This window comes from Ascaphus truei, chromosome 2, assembly GCF_040206685.1.
Source record: "Ascaphus truei isolate aAscTru1 chromosome 2, aAscTru1.hap1, whole genome shotgun sequence".
Classification (NCBI taxonomy): Eukaryota; Metazoa; Chordata; class Amphibia; order Anura; family Ascaphidae; genus Ascaphus; species Ascaphus truei.
In genome coordinates this window covers 271,023,507-271,042,249 of record NC_134484.1, presented here as the reverse complement: position 1 = coordinate 271,042,249, position 18,743 = coordinate 271,023,507, and the positions used below count along the sequence as shown (strand labels likewise).

Genomic DNA, 18,743 nt, shown 5'->3' with positions numbered 1-18,743 from the left:
AACTTATTGCCAATCAGACTGTGTGTTAATCGTGAGAACTTGATGCAGTTCTTGTCTGTTTGTTTAATCTAAACCCTTTACATTCTGGCTATGATCGGTCATGCCTTTATAATGTATGGAAAGTAAAGATTTGGACATTTCTGAAATTCCAAAATTAAAATCTCTTGAAGATATGAAACAAGATTAGCCAAAATAACAATTGCACTTGCAAATACATCCCCTGTGACTCTTGGGAGATATTGGCTCCTTCCCCATGATTAGAATGACCCTACCACCATGGAATTCGCTCCCACCTATTGAATGGCACAAGCAGGCCTAATATCTTGCTAGATCAATTTTACCTGTGGGAAATTGGAGTCTCAGAGAGGAGTGAGGTATGATGGATTTATTAAGTTTTTCTCTTTAGTCATCCATCATTCAAGATAATTAGGAGTCTTAGATGGATACTGAAGAGCAGGGCGCATACCACCCAAATTAGTAGGGTTGGCATGAATGGTCTGAATTCATTATTAATGCGAGTCATGCAGTGATGACTCTTTTGAAGGGAAATCCACCTACCTGCTAACATTAAGGCTCTGACACAGTCTGTTCTCCCCTGTATTGATGCCTTCATTAATGCTGTGAAACCATGGACATTTCTTTTCTCAAGATCCAGACCTGGGTAGTAATTTAGCAAATAGTTTGTGATTGTTATATGTCCTAAAACATAAAAGGAAAAAAGTACTGTAAATAGTGTATAAACATACAGGAGCTGTGTTATATTCTTTACAAAAGTAAGTGTGTGTTCTAGTACATAAAAATAGCCCTCGTGAACTACTGGAGCTTAAACCGTTTGAGTACCACTGAAAACACAGAGTATATTTCCACACTAATATATTTTATAAGATGTTTGAACAACAATGATTCTTACATCGTATCATACTTCACAGTTTAGGTGATTCCAGTTCTTATACATAAATATCAAGCAATGATTATGATAAGTATCAACACCTGCACTCTGAACACTATACATTTTGATCAGTTTGTAATGTACAGTCAGTATACAATCATATTAATCCTTTATGTGTTAAAGAGGACAAATAATGCACTATTAATGCATGTACTCTGGCCCTAATGGCAATCTTTGCAATACTCCTAAAATTAATAATCCACAATGCCCAATGTGTACAAAAGCAAGTAGAACAAAAAAGCACAGGCGCACTGCCAGGGAGTCAGGTGGTGTAAAAGATAGAATCCATTTAATTCAGAACATATCTGATGACAAACATAGCCCCAGGGGGGGCAACAAACAACCTCCTATGCGTTTCGGACGGGTAGGTCCTTTATCAAGGAGTGTGGAACATATAATAAAGGGGCATTTATATACCCCCAATAAATGAGGCTAAATCAGATCACCTGGTAAATTTCATTCAAAAACTCCCAATGCGCATGCGCATGACATCACGGCGGGAGCCGCCGTCGCAACTGAAAGCAAACCCTTCTTGGCACGCCCCCCGTGCTCGGCCGTCATGCGCATGCGCACCTACGAGAGGATTACCTGACAGACCAATTCTAGACCCCGGCTTCATAGCAAGACTGAAAAGCTCCGCCGCAACCCTACCGCGCATGCACGTGACGTCACGCGAGGCGTCACCGTGACATAAATGTATCAACCGATGTACACGCCCACCGCTCTCCACGCACACGCGCACATCAGGGAAGCGAATAAGGAGGGTGACTACATCAACACCATGCAACCGAGTACTCCTCTGTCTCCCAAGGCACGCCCCTCACGACCTCCCATAGGTACAGAGGCGCCGCCACTGAGCCAATCAGAGATTGGAAAAGGGCAACTGACACTCCCCCCTACTGGATATCGCTCCTGACGGCCCCGGAAGATTAGAAAATATGACAATTAGTAAAAAATTAGTAAAAAATTGTAAATGGCATATATCAGCATTGTAAATAAAAATATATCACCCATAATTACAAATACCAGGATATACAATGCCAAAGTATTATATCCTATCCACGCAGGTAACCCCTCTCCAAAATATAACATTCCACAGTGAAAATATGTAAAACCACATTAGATAAATCTCCAAACAACACTTAACTAAGATTAAAAACAAGTACATAAATTCCAGCTAGAGCACAGTGATATCTATATAAAGCCTATAGACATTATAATAAAATGAATGAAGAAATAGACTAAAGACATCCCATTGCTCTAGTAATGTATGCATCTCCCTGGAGTATGTAATAGTGAATCTACAATGTTAATAAAAATTGCAATAATAATACATCAATCATTAGTTCATCGATATCCTCAATGTGAATAATTCCTAGCCTTCATTACAAGTGAGTGACCATTAAGTGGAATAAACAGGTACCATAATAACGATCTAATCAATGTCGAATCTCAAGCAGAATAATATAGACACATTTTAATTAAAAAAATGGCTCAAGTTCCACTCAATATTCAGACCGCAGGGGGCTCTAGTTTGTAACATGAATATCCAATAAGCCTCCCTGCGGTCCAAAAAATTGAGCAAATCGCCTTTCCTCTCGTTCAAGAACACCCTTTCAATGCCCCTTACTGTGAAACCTTTTAACCCTCCCTTCAGGTCAGGATCAGGTCTCTAAGGTTGATAGAGAGACTTTATTGAATGACCAAGAACATACTGGTTCTATTGGGGAAGATAAGACTAGGGATAGGAAAGGACAATCAGGCCATATGGATAAGATACACCACTTTTGATCACACAATATAACAAATGTAGTCAACAAGTCCAAAATATTGTTCGCAAACATTGGAATATTTTATCATTAGATGCGAGTCTAAAAAAATGTGTGACAAAAGGTCCACGGTTTGTGTATCGGAAAGCCAAGACAATAGCTTCCTTTGTACTGTAGCTCCTAGCTATGTTAATACTTCTACTTACACTAGAAAGTTTATTACAAAGGGGTCCTTCCGATGTGGAGGATGTAAAATCTGCCAATTTATGGTACCCTCAGTCCAATTTGAAAGTGCTCTCTCTGGATGGTCATTTCCTATAAAAACTTTCATTAATTGCGATACACAATACGTGATATATCTACTCACGTGTAAATGTGGAATTAATTACGTAGAAGAACAACTAGATCCTTGAAAGTTAGGATATTAGAACACATTAGGTTAATTAAAAAACTAGACCAATCACACCCAGTGTCGAAGCATTTTTCTACCTGTGCACAAGGAGGGTTAAAAGGTTTCATAGTAAGGGGCATTGAAAGGGTGTTCTTGAACAAGAGGAAAGGAGATTTGCTCAATTTTTTTGGACCGCAGGGAGGCTTATTGGATATTCATGTTACAAACTAGAGCCCCCTGCGGTCTGAATATTGAGTGGAACTTGAGCCATTTTTTAAATTAAAATGTGTCTATATTATTCTGCTTGAGATTCGACATTCATTAGATCATTATTATGGTACCTGTTTATTCCACTTAATGGTCACTCACTTGTAATGAAGGCTAGGAATTATTCACATTGAGGATATCGATGAACTAATGATTGATGTATTATTATTGCAATTTTTATTAACATTGTAGATTCACTATTACATACTCCAGGGAGGATGCATACATTACTAGAGCAATAGGATGTCTTTAGTCTATTTCTTCATTAATTTTATTATAAAGTCTATAGGCTTTATATAGATATCACTGTGCTCTAGCTGGAATTTATGTACTTGTTTTTAATCTTAGTTAAGTGTTGTTTGGAGATTTATCTAATGTGGTTTTACATATTTTCACTGTGGAATGTTATATTTTGGAGAGGGGTTACCTGCGTGGATAGGATATAATACTTTGGCATTGTATATCCTGGTATTTGTAATTATGGGTGATATATTTTTATTTACAATGCTGATATATGCCATTTACAATTTTTTACTAATTTTTTACTAATTGTCATATTTTCTAATCTTCCGGGGCCGTCAGGAGCGATATCCAGTAGGGGGGAGTGTCAGTTGCCCTTTTCCAATCTCTGATTGGCTCAGTGGCGGCGCCTCTGTACCTATGGGAGGTCGTGAGGGGCGTGCCTTGGGAGACAGAGGAGTACTCGGTTGCATGGTGTTGATGTAGTCACCCTCCTTATTCGCTTCTCTGTTGTGCGCGTGTGCGTGGCGAGCGGGGGGCGTGTACATCGGTTGATACATTTATGTCACGGTAACGCCTCGCGTGACGTCACACGCAATGTTCTGAATTAAATGGATTCTATCTTTTACACCACCTGACTCCCTGGCAGTGCGCCTGTGCTTTTTTGTTCAACTTGTACTTGGATTTCTTCCATGGCTGGCACGCCACAGTGGACTCCTACAGACAGCAGAAGTGAGTAAGGATTTATTTCTTCATATTTGACCATTATAGTGGAGTACTCTAACTGGCACTGCCTTTATTACTATGAGGACATCATCCTTTAGGCTGTTATGAGTGACTCACAGGCCAATTTATGTTACACCCACACTGCTATATTGGAGTCCATGAAGATTGTGAACTATTGATATAGTTGTCATAAGATTGGAGCACCCCCTGACCCCCCCTTTTTTCAATGTGTACAAAAGGTCTGAATTGGCAACTTTTATACAGTAGGTCAGTCACAGTAAGTGCAGCCATTGTGTGTGTGTGTGTGTGTGTGTGTATTGTATGTCTTTATTTATATAGCACCAAAAGTGTACTCAGCACTTCACAAAGAATACAGTACGGGGAATTATAATAATACAAAAAGCGCAGTAAAATCAGACAATAGGAAAGGAAATTCCTGACCCAAAAAGCTTACAATCTAAGTGGTATGATGGGAGAGTTAGAGACAGCAGGTGAGGGAATAAGTACTGTAGATGGCAGTGCTTGGCCACAATGGGTGGTAGGAGTGACTGTGGGACAATATCCATGAGCGTATGCTATTGGGATGCTTGATTTTTGGGGCGAGTTTTAAGGTTAGTCAGTATTAAATCAGAAGGTTAATACCTCTTCAGGCTTAGGGGAGATCCAGAGCAGCAAGAAGGAGTAGATAGAGGGTGCAAATAGAGGATTTGTGGGGGTACTTTTTTATTGAGGGGTAAAGATGTTGTTGGGAGAAAGGTGTATAAATAATGGTGCAGTTGGGAAGTTGGAGACAACAGAGACGTTCACAAAGGAGTGAGGAAACAGTAAACCGAAAAAGCAATAGGAAGGGCATAGTGAGATGCAGGAGGAGAGACTTCTCAATTATTGGTGGATAGGAAGAGTACAAATAATCACAGCATATAGCAAGTCAAGTTCTCACAGTTATATATAACACAACTGTGTGTGTGTATATATATATGTGTGTGTGTGTGTGTGTGTTGCACTGTATGCTGGGCGATAATGGGGGAAGGCAGGGTTGCAGACCTGTCTAAGACATGCAAATGAGCACACAGTAATATTTCCATTTGCTATATGCTTTATGGTGGAGGGTTTTTTGTCACTTTTTTTTACCCACCATAACTTAATTAATGTGTGGTAAATATATATATATATATACAGTTATATACAGTTATATTTACATATATATATATATATATATATATATATATATATATATATATATATATATATATATATATGTAGAGGTATCAGTACCGTGTTAGCCGAGCTTCAATAATCAATATATATATAAATATGTAAATATAACTGTATGCTCATCTGCATGTCTAAGGCAGGTCTGCAACCTCGCCCTTCACCATTATCACCCAGCACACAGCACTTCCACTGCAGCAAGGGATTCTGGGAAATGACATGCAAATGAGCACGCAGTGCCACTTTTTGCTTCAAAAACCATTTTTAACATGGTTCCCTATAGGCTTAAGCTTGCTGCATGGTCACAGCTTTGAGCACAGCCAGGGTTAAGGTGCATACCCAGAAAACCACCCACAGACAGCTGTTTCGACCTTAATGGGTCTCATCAGTGTGGGGTTGATTGACTGGGTATGCAAAGAAGCTAAGGGATGGGGTATACCATAATACTGAGTTAAGTTATGGTGAGTAAAAAAAGTGACAAAAACCCTCCATTGCAAAGCAAATATGCAAATATGTAAATATAACTGTATGCTCATCTGCATGTCTAAGGCAGGTCTGCAACCCCGCCCTTCACCATTATCACCCAGCACACAGCACTTCCACTGCAGCAAGGCATTCTGGGAAATGACATGCAAATGAGCACGCAGTGCCACTTTTTGCTTCAAAAACCATTTTTAACATGGTTCCCTATAGGGAAGCTTCATTCATTGTAACATCGCCGGAAGAAGAGATCAGTGTATCTCGAAAGCTCGCACAAATAAAAGCATTTTGTTAGCCACAGAACGGTATCATCTATTTATTTTTTGATTATTGAAGCTCGGCTAACACGGTACTGATACCTCTACATGTATATATATATATATACAAAAACAAAAAAAAAAGCACCCGATCCTAGTGCAATAAGTCTAAAAAATGACATTTAATATCCCATAAAAAATCCAACAAATTCGAACTCACAAACAACAGAAATAAAATAGCATTGTATGAGATATACTCATGCACCAACTGGAACTCAGCTACGCTGCTCACACGTTGTCTCCACCGCATGCAGTTGCAAGGCTCCTCTGGGTCTCCATCCAGCAGGAACTCAGGGAAAAGCACAATCAATCCTGGTGTCCTCCGGAAACAAATCTGCTGCACAATGGGTTCTGGGCAAGGCTGTGCACTGCGTGGGTGCGTGTATGGTAGCCGATGATGTCTATGAGTCCAGGATGCTGAAGGTATAGTATACCACATCTGCCAGTCCTAGACACTTAGACCTAAATAGCTAGATCATATATGATTGGATCGTTCAGGTATATATACCTTAGAGGAACACCCTAGATCCATCCCCTGATGAAATCACGTAATGTGTAGAAACGCGTAGGGTGTATGTCGCGTTGCTAGTGTGGTATACTATACCTTCAGCATCCTGGACTCATAGATATTATCGGCTACCAGACACGCATCCACGCTATGCACAGCCTTGCCCGGAACCCATTGTGCAGCAGATTTGTTTCCGGAGGACACCAGGATTGATTGTGCTTTTCCCTGAGTTCCTGCTGGACGGAGACACAGAGGAGCCTTGCAACTGCATGTTGTGGAGACAACGTGTGAGCAGCATAGCTGAGTTCCAGTTGGTGCATGAGTATATCTCATACAATGCCATTTTATTTCTGTTGTTTATGAGTTCGAATTTGTTGGATTTTTTATGGGATATTAAATGTCATTTTTTAGACTTATTGCACTAGGATCGGGCGCTTTCTTTTTTTCGTTTTAGTACAGATTTGCTGGGAATTCGTTGGTTCCATGTGGAAGGCCGCCAGTATCCTGATTAGAGTGTCATCTTACTACTGATCCATTTATCTGTTGGACTTTATCCATAAAGGGTGTATATATCTTTATATTGTTTTTTATTCATTTGTATATCCCCAGTATACACTGGCGACACACTTTATTCGAGCTCGGCTAGTCCCACGAATTCGGGTATACCCGGGTGTATTGAGGTTTGTGACTGTTTTCTGCCCGAGTGCATTGAGTTATTTTCCAAGCCGGGATTGAAGCATTTTATTCCAGCTGGGTGCAATACTGCACAGTATATATATATATACTGCATTACAATTCATGAATTTATGCCATCTGGTAGACACGCGAAGCATTGCAGCCTATTAAATCCTAATCATTATCATTTAACAGATCAGCCGCCCATCAGCCAGGCATGAACCCAGGCTGGGAAGGCAAATGCAACGGGGCTTGTCAGAGGTGAGGAGCGGCGCATTCCAGGTATCTGCCTGGTACATACCGGGTATTTGCTCGGATAAAGTGTGTCGGTGCAGTACTTACTATTCACAATATTTCGGTCACTTACACATTATATAGCCATATTTAATGGGTCACTGTGATGACTCAGGAGATTCCTTCCTCTCCTTGTCCCTCTCTCCCATCTCCTGTTACCCTTTCTACTCCTTCCCACTCCTCTCCTTCACCTTCTACCTCTCTCCCCTTGCCGCAGCGCGTTCCCCGCAGGTCTCGCATTCCCACGTGCTCCCTGAGTCCCTGCATTGATCCTCCCCGCTCCCTCTCCCCCGCGGTAATTGCTTTACCTTCCCCTGTGGTGCCATCCGTCCCGTTGCCTCCTCCTTGCGTGGTGCCCACGGCGCGGCGTTCCGCACGCCTGGTGACGCGTCCGGTGCGTGCGCTCCCTCAGCCCACGGAGGGCGCGCACACACGCTCCGCCAATACTCCCCCGGGCTCACCTGCTTCTTCCTCCCTGCCGCTGCATGCCATCTCGCGGTCATGTGTCGCGTGCGCGTTCCCCTTCTCTGGGCTCCGTGCTCCTCCTGCAGTCTTTCCCTGCTCCATGCGGTCCCTCTCTGTGTTGCAACCTGTGCGCGCGCATCCCCAGCTTACAGGGGGCGCGCGCACAGGCTCTTCTTATCCTGTTCCCCAGGTCTCCGCCTCCCAAGCCTTACAGGCCATTCCCCTGACTGCCCCTTCTGTCTCCTCCTCTTCTCTCCCTGTCCTATCTCTGTCGTCTCCCACTTCTCTCTCTCCTCCTCCCCTCTCTCCTATTGGTATGCCCTCCTTTATAACCCCTGTCTGTCCACTTCTTCCCCGCTCTGCATAGTTCCTGGTTCCCTGTGTGTACCTGACCTATGCTCCCTTTGTGTTCCTGTGATTTCCTGCTCCTGTGTGACATTGGATTTCCCTGGCTTTTACCCCTGCTTATCCTGGACTACTCTGCTCTCTGGTATCCCTTTGAACCCTGCTACGCATACTACTTTGCTTACCTCTGGCTTCCTAGGACCTGGCTTATACTCTGATGATTCTAACCTCTGGACTCCTGAACATTGGCACATGGACACGACTACTCTTACGTACATCCACAAGCATTGCAAGTATATACTAACAACTCTTCCAACAGGCCCAGCAACGCCATACCACACTCCGGGTTTGCTCCCACTGCTGTGGGTGTGTGGTATCATACCGTTCCCACCTCAGTACTGGGGTCTAGCCAGGTCTGCGGGCATACAGGCGTGACATAATGCACAGCCCAACAAACGAAGACCCCCCTGAGGTGGGTACAAGTATTACCATAGAGGCCTTACACTTTGTTAGCGATCAGCTGTCCATGCCCAGCAATTGGCCACCTTTGCCCGTCAGGAAGGTTCCACGGCTTCTGCGCCAACAATGGCCACTTCCTACGCCAGCCCTTGCCCACGGATTCCCTCTCCGAAACGCTATGATGCAAACCCCCTCAACTGCCGTGGTTTCTTAAACCAATGTGAGGTGCAGTTTGAAATGTCCCTCTCTCTGTTTCCTAGTGGCTGTGCTAAAATTGCTTAGATTTACGCTCTGCTCACCGGAGACGCTCTTGCCTGGGCCTCTCCCCTATGGGAGCGTAGATGCGAAATAACGCAAGATTATACTTTATTCAACTCATGTTTGATACCCCCGCACGGCGCGAGACAGCCGCCTTCTCCCTCTTCCTTGTTTCTCAGGGTCGAAATTCAGCTGCCAAATACGCCATCGTTTTCCGTACGCTGGCCGCCGAGGTACAATGGAATGATGAGGCTCTCACCGCTGCGTACTGGCACGGACTCTCAGATACGTTGAAAGACGATCTGGCTACTCACGCACAGCCTACGTCCCTGGAGGAACTCATCACCCTGAGCGTACGCATGGATCAGCGCACGAAGGAGCGTCGACACGAGAAACACTGTTCCCGTTCTTCTCCCTTTGTTGTTTCTCACAGGTCAGTTGCTACTCCTCTCCTGGTCCTGGAGGCATCGGAACCTATGCAGGTCGGCAGTCAACAACTCCAGGCAACTGAGAGAGCGCGGCGGCGCCAGAACAGGCTGTGTTTCTACGTTGCTTCCTCGGAACATCGTCTCCAGAATTGTCCCTTGAAGCCGGGAAACGAGCACACCCTGTAAAGGTAGAGGGGCTTCTACTGGGTACTGTCTCTCCTAACCCCTCTCCTTCCAAAGCTCTCCCAAACAAGTTTATGCTACCAGCCACGCTGGAGGGTCCCAACCTTGTCGTAAAGGTCGAAGCATTCATCGATTCCGGATCGGGCGGTAATTTCCTGGACCAGCAGTTCGCATTGGACAATCAAATTCCCATGGTCAGAAGTAAGAGCCCAGTTGGCCTTGAGGCCATCGACGGACGACCACTCCAGCTGGCTTTCATCATCTGGGAGTCTATTGCTCTTACCTTGACCCTGGCTGATGGTCACAAGGAGGTAATTGTCTTTGACGTTTTCCAATCCCCTTCCGTACAAATTATATTAGGATTGCCTTGGCTTCAACTCCACAATCCGCGCATTGATTGGTCCGGTACTCTGCCTATCCAGTGGCCCTCATCTGCAGATACTACATCCGCGGATCCTCCCGTGGTTGTGCTTGCTGGTCTGGACTCAGTACCTGCCGATTGTTTGTCCCTGCCTGTCGTGTACCATGAGTACTTGGACGTATTCAACAAGGTACAAGCAGAGGTCCTCCCTCCTCACCGCCCGTACGATTGCCCGGTCGACCTCACCCCTGGGACTGTTCTGCCGAAGTCTAAGTCTTTTCCACTCTCCATCCCGGAGACCGAGGCCATGACTACTTATATTCAGGAAAATCTGGAAAAAGGATTCATCCGCAACTCCACCTCTCCTGCTGGGGCTGGCTTTTTCTTTGTGAAGAAGAAGGATGGATCACTGAGGCCATGCATCGACTTCAGCGGTCTCAATAAGATCACGGTGAAAAAACGGTATCCACTTCCGCTCATTTCTGAACTGTTCGATCGTCTCCAAGGGGCCTCTATCTTCTCAAAACTTGACTTAAGGGGAGCCTATAATCTTATTCGTATAAGGGAGGGAGACGAGTGGAAAACAGCATTTAACACACGTTCTGGACATTATGAATATCTTGTTATGCCCTTTGGGCTGTGTAACGCCCTGGCCGTGTTTCAGGAATTTATGAACGACATCTTCCGTGACGTATTGGGAACTGTGGCATTGTCTATCTAGACGACCTTCTTATTTTTTCTAAAAATCTGGAGGAACACATTCAACATACCAAGCTTGTGCTCTCCAGGCTTCGTTCCAACCGTCTTTACGCCAAGATGGAAAAATGTCTGTTTCACCAGGCTTCCATGCCTTCCTAAGCTATATCATCTCCAGCCAAGGTTTTTCCATGGACCCAGAGAAGCTGAAGGCGGTTCTCGACTGGCCACTCCCTAATTCGCTCAAGGCTGTGCAACGTTTTCTTGGCTTTGCCAATTATTACAGGAAGTTTATCAAAAAAAATTCTTCCATTGCGCTTCCCATCACCGCTTTGACCAAAAAGGGCGCCGACGTCTCATCCTGGTCACCTGAGGCCATTGCAGCCTTTGAGACTCTCAAGAAGGCGTTCATGTCTGCCCCCATCCTTCGTCATCCGGATACCTGCCTCCCCTTTACTTTGGAGGTTGACGAATCAGACGTAGGAGCTGGCGCAGTTCTTTCCCAGAGGACTTCTCCCCAAGAGAAACTCCATCCTTGTGGTTTTTTTTCACGGAAATTCTCAGCAGCAGAAAGAAATTATGATGTCGGTAATCGTGAACTTTTGGCCATTAAGTTGGCTCTCCAGGAATGGAGACATCTTTTAGAGGGGTCCAAAGAACCGATCGCTATTCTCACCGACCACAAAAATGTGTTATATATTGAGGGGGCTCGTCGCCTGGGCTCCCGCCAGGCTCGCTGGTCACTCTTCTTTTCCCGCTTCAACTACACCATCTCTTATATTCCTGGGACCAAAAATGTTAAAGCGGACGCCCTTTCTCATCAGTTTGCCTCGGAGAGTGAGGCTAAAGAAATCTCGGAACCTATTCTCCCGGCCAAATGCATAATCTCTGCTAACAACTTTGATGTATTGGATGAGATCCAAAAGGCACAAGCACATGTTCCCAGCAGGTTCAGGGTACCAGAAGGACGTCTTTACGCAGCTCCACATTTCCGCCATAAAATCTTACTTTGGGGTCATTCCTCTAGAGCAGTTGGTCATCCAGGCTTCAAAAGGACGGCTGATCTCATTAAACAGACTTTTTGGTGGCCTAAGATGAATCAAGACATTCTCGAATTTACTTCCGCCTGTCCTGTATGTGCCCAGAGTAAAACCCTCCATCATAAACCTTCTGGACTTCTGCTACCTCTTCCCATCCCTGAACAACTCTGGAAACACATTTCGATGGACTTTATTGTTGAACTACCTATTTCCAAGGGGATGAACACTATTTTGGTCGTAGTTGATAGATTTTAAAAGCAGGTTCACTTTATTCCCCTCAAGGGTCTTCCCAACTCTGCCCCCTTGGCGGACGTCTTCTCCAAAGAGATTTTTAGGCTGCATGGCGTTCCCATTTCTATCGTCTCAGACCGTGGGTCTCAGTTCATCTCAAAATTCTGGTGGGCCTTCTCTCAAAGATTGGGTATCTCCCTCTTGTTCTCCTCTGGATACCATCCACAAACCAACGGTCAAACTGAAAGGATGAACCAAACTCTCGAACAGTATCTAAGATGCTTAATTTCTGACTCACAAGATAACTGGGTGGATCTTCTACCATGAGCCGAATTTGCCATTAATTCCTTGAGGAACGAGTCTACTCAGGAGTCTCCTTTCTTTATCAACTGTGGCTTTCACCCCAGTAGTCTCCCTCTCTCACCTTCTCCTTTTGGTGTTCCTGCAGCCGACTCTCATATCACCAACTTACAAGAATCCTGGAAAAAGATTCTCAAGTCCTTACAGTCTGCGGTTGCCAAACAAAAAACCAAGGCTGATCGTAACCGCCAAAAGGGTCCTTCTTTCAAACCTGGTGATCTGGTCTGGCTGTCGTCCAAAAATATTAGGCTCAAAACTCCTTCACCCAAACTGTCCCCTAGATTCTTAGGACCATTCAAAATCCTAGAGAAGGTTAATCCTGTAGCCTATCGTCTCGATCTTCCCCCCTCAATGAAAATCCTGTCAGTGTTTCATGTTTCCCTCCTTAAAGAATTTGTGTCCAGTCCTCATTTCACAGATCCCTCTTGGAGACCCAATCCAGTGTCCACCCTGGGTCAACAGGAGTACGAAATACAGTCTCTCATCGATTCGCGTTTCTCCAAAAAGGGACTTCAGTTTTTAGTACACTGGAAGGGCTACGGTCCTGAGGAACGTTCCTGGGTACCTGCACACCAAATCCATGCCCCAAGGTTTCTTTCTCAGTTTCACCAGAAATTCCCCCTTAAGCCGTGGTTGGATCATTCGGAGATTGATCCTCAAGGGGGGGATACTGTGACGACTCAGGAGATTCCTTCCTCTCCTTGTCCCTCTCTCCCATCTCCTGTTACCCTTTCTACTCCTTCCCAATCCTCTCCTTCACCTTCTACCTCTCTCCCCTTGCCGCAGCGCGTTCCCCGCACGTCTTGCATTCCCACGCGCTCCCTGAGTCCCTGCTTTGATCCTCCCCGCTCCCTCTCCCCCGCGGTAGCTGTTTTACCTTCCCCTGTGGTGCCATCCGTCCCGTTGCCTCCTCCTTGCGTGGTGCCCGCGGCGCGGCATTTCGCACGCCTGTTGACGCGTCCGGTGCGTGCGCTCCCTCAGCCCACGGAAGGCGCGCACACACGCTCCGCCAAAACTCCCCCGGGCTCACCTGCTTCTTCCTCCCTGCCGCTGCATGCCATCTCGCGGTCATTTGTCGCGCGTGCGTTCCCCTTCTCTGGGCTCCGTGCTCCTCCTGCAGTCTTCCCCTGCTCCATGCGGTCCCTCTCGGTGTTGCAACCTGTGTGCGCGCATCCCCAGCTTACAGGGGGCGCGTGCACAGGCTCTTCTTATCCTGTTCCCCAGGTCTTCGCCTCCCAAGCCTTACAGGCCATTCCCCTGACTGCCCCTTCTGTCTCCTCCTCTTCTCTCCCTGTCCTATCTCTGTCGTCTCCCACTTCTCTCTCTCCTCCTCCCCTCTCTCCTATTGGTATGCCCTCCTTTATAACCCCTGTCTGTCCACTTCTTCCCCGCTCTGCATAGTTCCTGGTTCCCTGTGTGTACCTGACCTATGCTCCCTTTGTGTTCCTGTGATTTCCTGCTCCTGTGTTACCTTGGATTTCCCTGGCTTTGACCCCTGCTTAATCTGGACTACTCTGCGCTCTGGTATCCCTTTGAACCCTGCTACGCATACTACTTCGCTTACCTCTGGCTTCCTAGGACCTGGCTTATACTCTGATGATTCTAACCTCTGGACTCCTGAACATTGGCACACGGACATGACTACTCTTACGGACATCCCCAAGCGTTGCAAGTATATACTAACAACTCTTCCAACAGGCCCAGAAACGCCATACCACACTCTTGGCTTGCTCCCACTGCTGTGGGTGTGTGGTATCATACCGTTCCCACCTCAGTACTGGGGTCTAGCCAGGTCTGCGGGCATACAGGCGTGACAGTCACTAAGCACACTGACATCATATTGACATACACACATATATTTTGATAATATACATATACTCTATTTAATTCTTTGCTATATATCATTTATAATTACATTGGTTATTCACGTGTTACAATATAGCCCATATCAGCAAGGGCAATATAGGTTCATTCATTTATACGAATACCATTATGTTAAATATATATACCCATTTATAGGCGCAGTCTTTTTGTTTGGAACATATATATATATATACACACACACACACACACACACACACACACACACACACACACACACACACACACACACACACACACACACACACACACACACACACACACACACACACACTTGTGTGAAAGAGAAAGCCCAACCTCTTTGAATTCTATGGTTTTACATAGGACATTTATCAGGACAAAATAACAATCATCTGTTCCTTAGCAGGTGTAAAAATTAGGTAAATACAACCTCAGATGAACAACAACACATAAGATAATACACTGTGTCATGATTTATTTAACAAAAATAAGCCAAAATGGAGAAGCTATGTGTGAAAATCTAAGTACACCCTTACTGCTTCCATAGGAATTAAGATGCTAAGTAGCAGACAGGTGCTGCTAATCAAATGCCCTTGATTAATTGATCATCAACAAGTGTGATCACATCAGCAATTGTCTTAGAGAAGCAATTGTTGCTGCCCATCAATCTGGGAAGGGTTATAAGGGCATTTCCAAACAATTTAAAGTCCATAATTCTACAGTGAGAAAGATGATTCAAAAGTGGAAAACATTCAAGACAGTTGCCAATCTTCCCAGGAGTGAATGTCCCATCAAATTCACCCCAAGGTCAGACCGTGCAATGCTCAGAGAAATTGCAAAAAAAACAAGAGTTACATCTCTACTCCTTCTGGTGTCAACCCCTCCAACCTCATACCCATCCCCTGCCACCCTCCCTCCTCTCTCCCTTTCTCCTGTGCCCTTTGGAATGCTCGCTTCCTTTCTAACAAGTTCCTCTCTGTACATGACTTTTTTCTCTCTCACTCTCTGCTCCTATTTGCAATAACTGAGACCTGGCTCACTCAGTCTGACTGCTCTGGAAGCTGCCCTCTCCTATGGTGGCCTTTCCTTCTCCCACACTCCGTGCACTGATGGCAGGGGTGGAGGCGTGGGGCTCCTGCTCTCCTCTCTCTGCCGTTACCGAACCCTTCCTATTCCTCCATCTCTTGCTTTTCCCTCCTTTGAGGCTCACACTGTCCAGATCTTCTCTCCTCTCCCTGTCCATGTGGCTGTCATCTATCGCCCACCTACCTCTACTCAACCCCCTTCTGCCTTTCTCTCTCACTTTGAATCCTGGCTCTCTTTCTTTCCCTCCTCAGACTCCCCTGTTCTTCTCCTTGGGGACTTCAATTGCCACATTGATGACCCCTCTCTCCCTTGGGCTTCTCGCTTTCTTTCTCTAACCTCTTCTTTTGGCCTTCAACAGTGGACTGCAGCCAGCACCCACAAGGATGGCCACTACTTAGACCTGGTTTTCACTAAAAACTTCTCTCTCCGATTTCTCCATTTCCCCTTTTCCTCTCTCTGACCATCACCTCATCTCATTCTCGCTATCTCGCTTCTCCCCTTCTCCACCTCCATCTACCCCCCGGTTCTGCAGAAACCTGCGCTCTATTCACTTACCTGACTTTGAGTCCACTTAACGCTCCTCCCTCTCCTTTCTCAGCTCTGCTACAGACCCTGACAACCTGGTCAGGAACTACAACTCTGCCTTGTCCTCCTCTCTTGATCTACATGCCCCGCTTTCTCTCTCTCACCCACGCCCATCTAACCCTAGACCCTTGCTAAATTCCCACATGCGCATGCTGCATTCCTCCACTCGTTCCTCTGAACGCTTCTGGAGGAAATCTCATACTCTCGCAAACTTCCTTCACTACAAATTTATGCTATCCTGTTTCAACTCTGCCCACACGCAAGCTAAACAAGCCTACTATTCTTCACTAATTAACATGCACAAGTCTAACCCACGCCAACTGTTCTCTGTCTTTGATACTCTACTCAAACCACCCTCAGCTGCCTCTCCTTCCTCCATCTCCGCTCAGGACTTTGCTGACTATTTTAAGGAAAAGGTGGAATCCATACGTCAGAACATCCCCTCTGTTTCTTCCTCCCATCCTACACCTCTTCCTAACTCTCCTCCTGCCTTCCTTGACTCTTTTTCCACTGTCTCAGAGGAGGATGTGTCGCTGTTGATCGTCTCTTCTCCCTTTACCACTTGCCCTCTTGACCCCATTCCCTCCCATCTCCTAAAACCTCTTGCTGCTACTATAATCCCTACGCTCACACACATTTTTAACTCCTCCCTCTGCTCTGGAACCTTTCCATCCTCATTCAAACATGCAACAGTCATACCATTACTCAAAAACAGAAAGCTTGACACTACCTGTCTTTCTAACTATTGACCTGTCTCCCTCCTGCCTTTTGCCTCTAAACTCCTTGAACGTCTTGTATTCTCTCGCTTGCTCCATTTTCTCCACACCTATTCTCTCCTAGACTCTCTACAATCTGGCTTCCGCACTGCTTACTCCACGGAAACAGCCTTCACTAAAATAACTAACGACCATCCATGCTGCCAAAGAGAGAGGTCATTACACTCTGCTCATATTACTCGACCTCTCTGCAGCATTTGACACCGTGGACCACCCTCTTCTCCTTCACATTCTCCATACTCTTGGTATTCAGAACAAAGCTCTATCCTGGATCTCATCCTACTTCTCCCATCGTACTTTCAGTGTCTCTTCTGTTAATACCTCCTCCTCCTCTATTGATCTCTCTGTGGGGGTACTCCAGGGCTCTGTCCTGGGACCTCTTCTCTTTTCTCTGTACACACTCTCTCTAGGTGACCTAATAACATCTTTTGGGTTTAATTATCACCTCTATGCTGATGACACACAAATATACTTTTCAACACCCGACCTTACACCTGCTGTACAAACCAAAGTTTCTGAATGTCTCTCTGCTATATCATCCTGGATGGCCCTCTGCCACCTTAAACTCAACATGGCTAAAACAGAGCTCCTCATACTTCCTCCCAAACCTGGCCCTACTACCTCCTTCCACATTACTGTTGGAACTACGATCATTCACCCAGTAGCCCAAGCACGCTGCCTAGGGGTCACATTCGCCCCTCACATTCAAAACATTTCTAAAACATGTCGCTTTTTCCTCCGCAATATAACAAAGATACGCCCTTTCCTCTGTTGCTCGACTGCTAAAACTCTGACTCATGCCCTCATTCTCTCCCGTCTTGATTACTGTAACCTCCTGCTGTCCGGCCTTCCTGCCTCTCACCTGTCTCCACTACAATCTATCCTAAACGCTGCTAAAGAATCACTCTACTCTTTCCTAGATCTGTCTCAGCATCTCCCCTCATGAAATCCCTCTCCTGGCTTCCGATCAAATCCTGCATCTCACATTCCTTTCTTCTCCTCACTTTTAAAGCTTTACACTCTTCTGCCCCTACTTACATCTCAGCCCTAATTTCTCGTTATGCACCATCCAGACTCTTGCGTTCTTCTCAAGGATGTCTTCTTTCTACCCCCTTTGTATTTAAAGCCCTCTCCCGCCTTAAACCCTTTTCACTGACTGCCCCACACCTCTGGAATGCCCTTCCCCTCAGTACCCGACTAGCACCCTGTCTATCCATCTTTAAGACCCACCTTAAGACACATTTGCTTAAAGAAGCATATGAATAGCACTGTGGATATTCTGAACACAGATACATAAAGCTTGGCCCCCTGCAGACACACTTACCAGAACTCCCTCCTACTGTCTCTGTACGTTCTCCCTACTTACCAATTAGACTGTAAGCTCCCCGGGGCAGGGACTCCTCTTCCTTAATGTTACTTTTCTGTCTAAAGCACTTATTCCCATGACCTGCTATTTATTTGATTACCACATGTATTACTACTGTGAAGCGCTATGTACATTAATGGCGCTATATAAATAAAGACATACAATACAATACAATCTCAGACTCTACAGGCCTCAGTTAACATGTTAAATGTTAAAGTTCATGACAGTACAAATAGAAAAGACTGAACCAGTATGGTTTGTTTGGAAGCGTTGCCAGGAGAAAGCCTCTTCTCTCTAAAAAGAACATGGCAGCATGGCTTAGGTTTGCAAAGTTGCATCTGAACAAACCACAAGACTTCTGGAACAATGTCCTTTGGACAGACGAGACCAAAGTGGAGATGTTTGGCCGTAAAGCACAGTGCCATGTTTGGCGA

The 18,743-nt window shown here is 45.4% G+C and overlaps 1 protein-coding gene across 2 annotated transcripts in view; it reads right to left on the bottom strand.

The window, feature by feature from the left end:
* The window catches only part of ANKRD33B (ankyrin repeat domain 33B), a 111,999-nt gene that overhangs the window by 3,938 nt on the left and 89,318 nt on the right, over positions 1-18,743 (bottom strand). The window contains exon 3 of one of the 2 annotated variants that reach the window (XM_075586226.1): positions 559-699. The exons of the other annotated variant lie outside the window; for it this stretch is intronic. Coding sequence (XP_075442341.1) covers positions 559-699 — 141 coding nt within the window. The remainder of the gene's footprint in view (positions 1-558; positions 700-18,743) is intronic. 2 annotated transcript variants of the gene reach the window in all.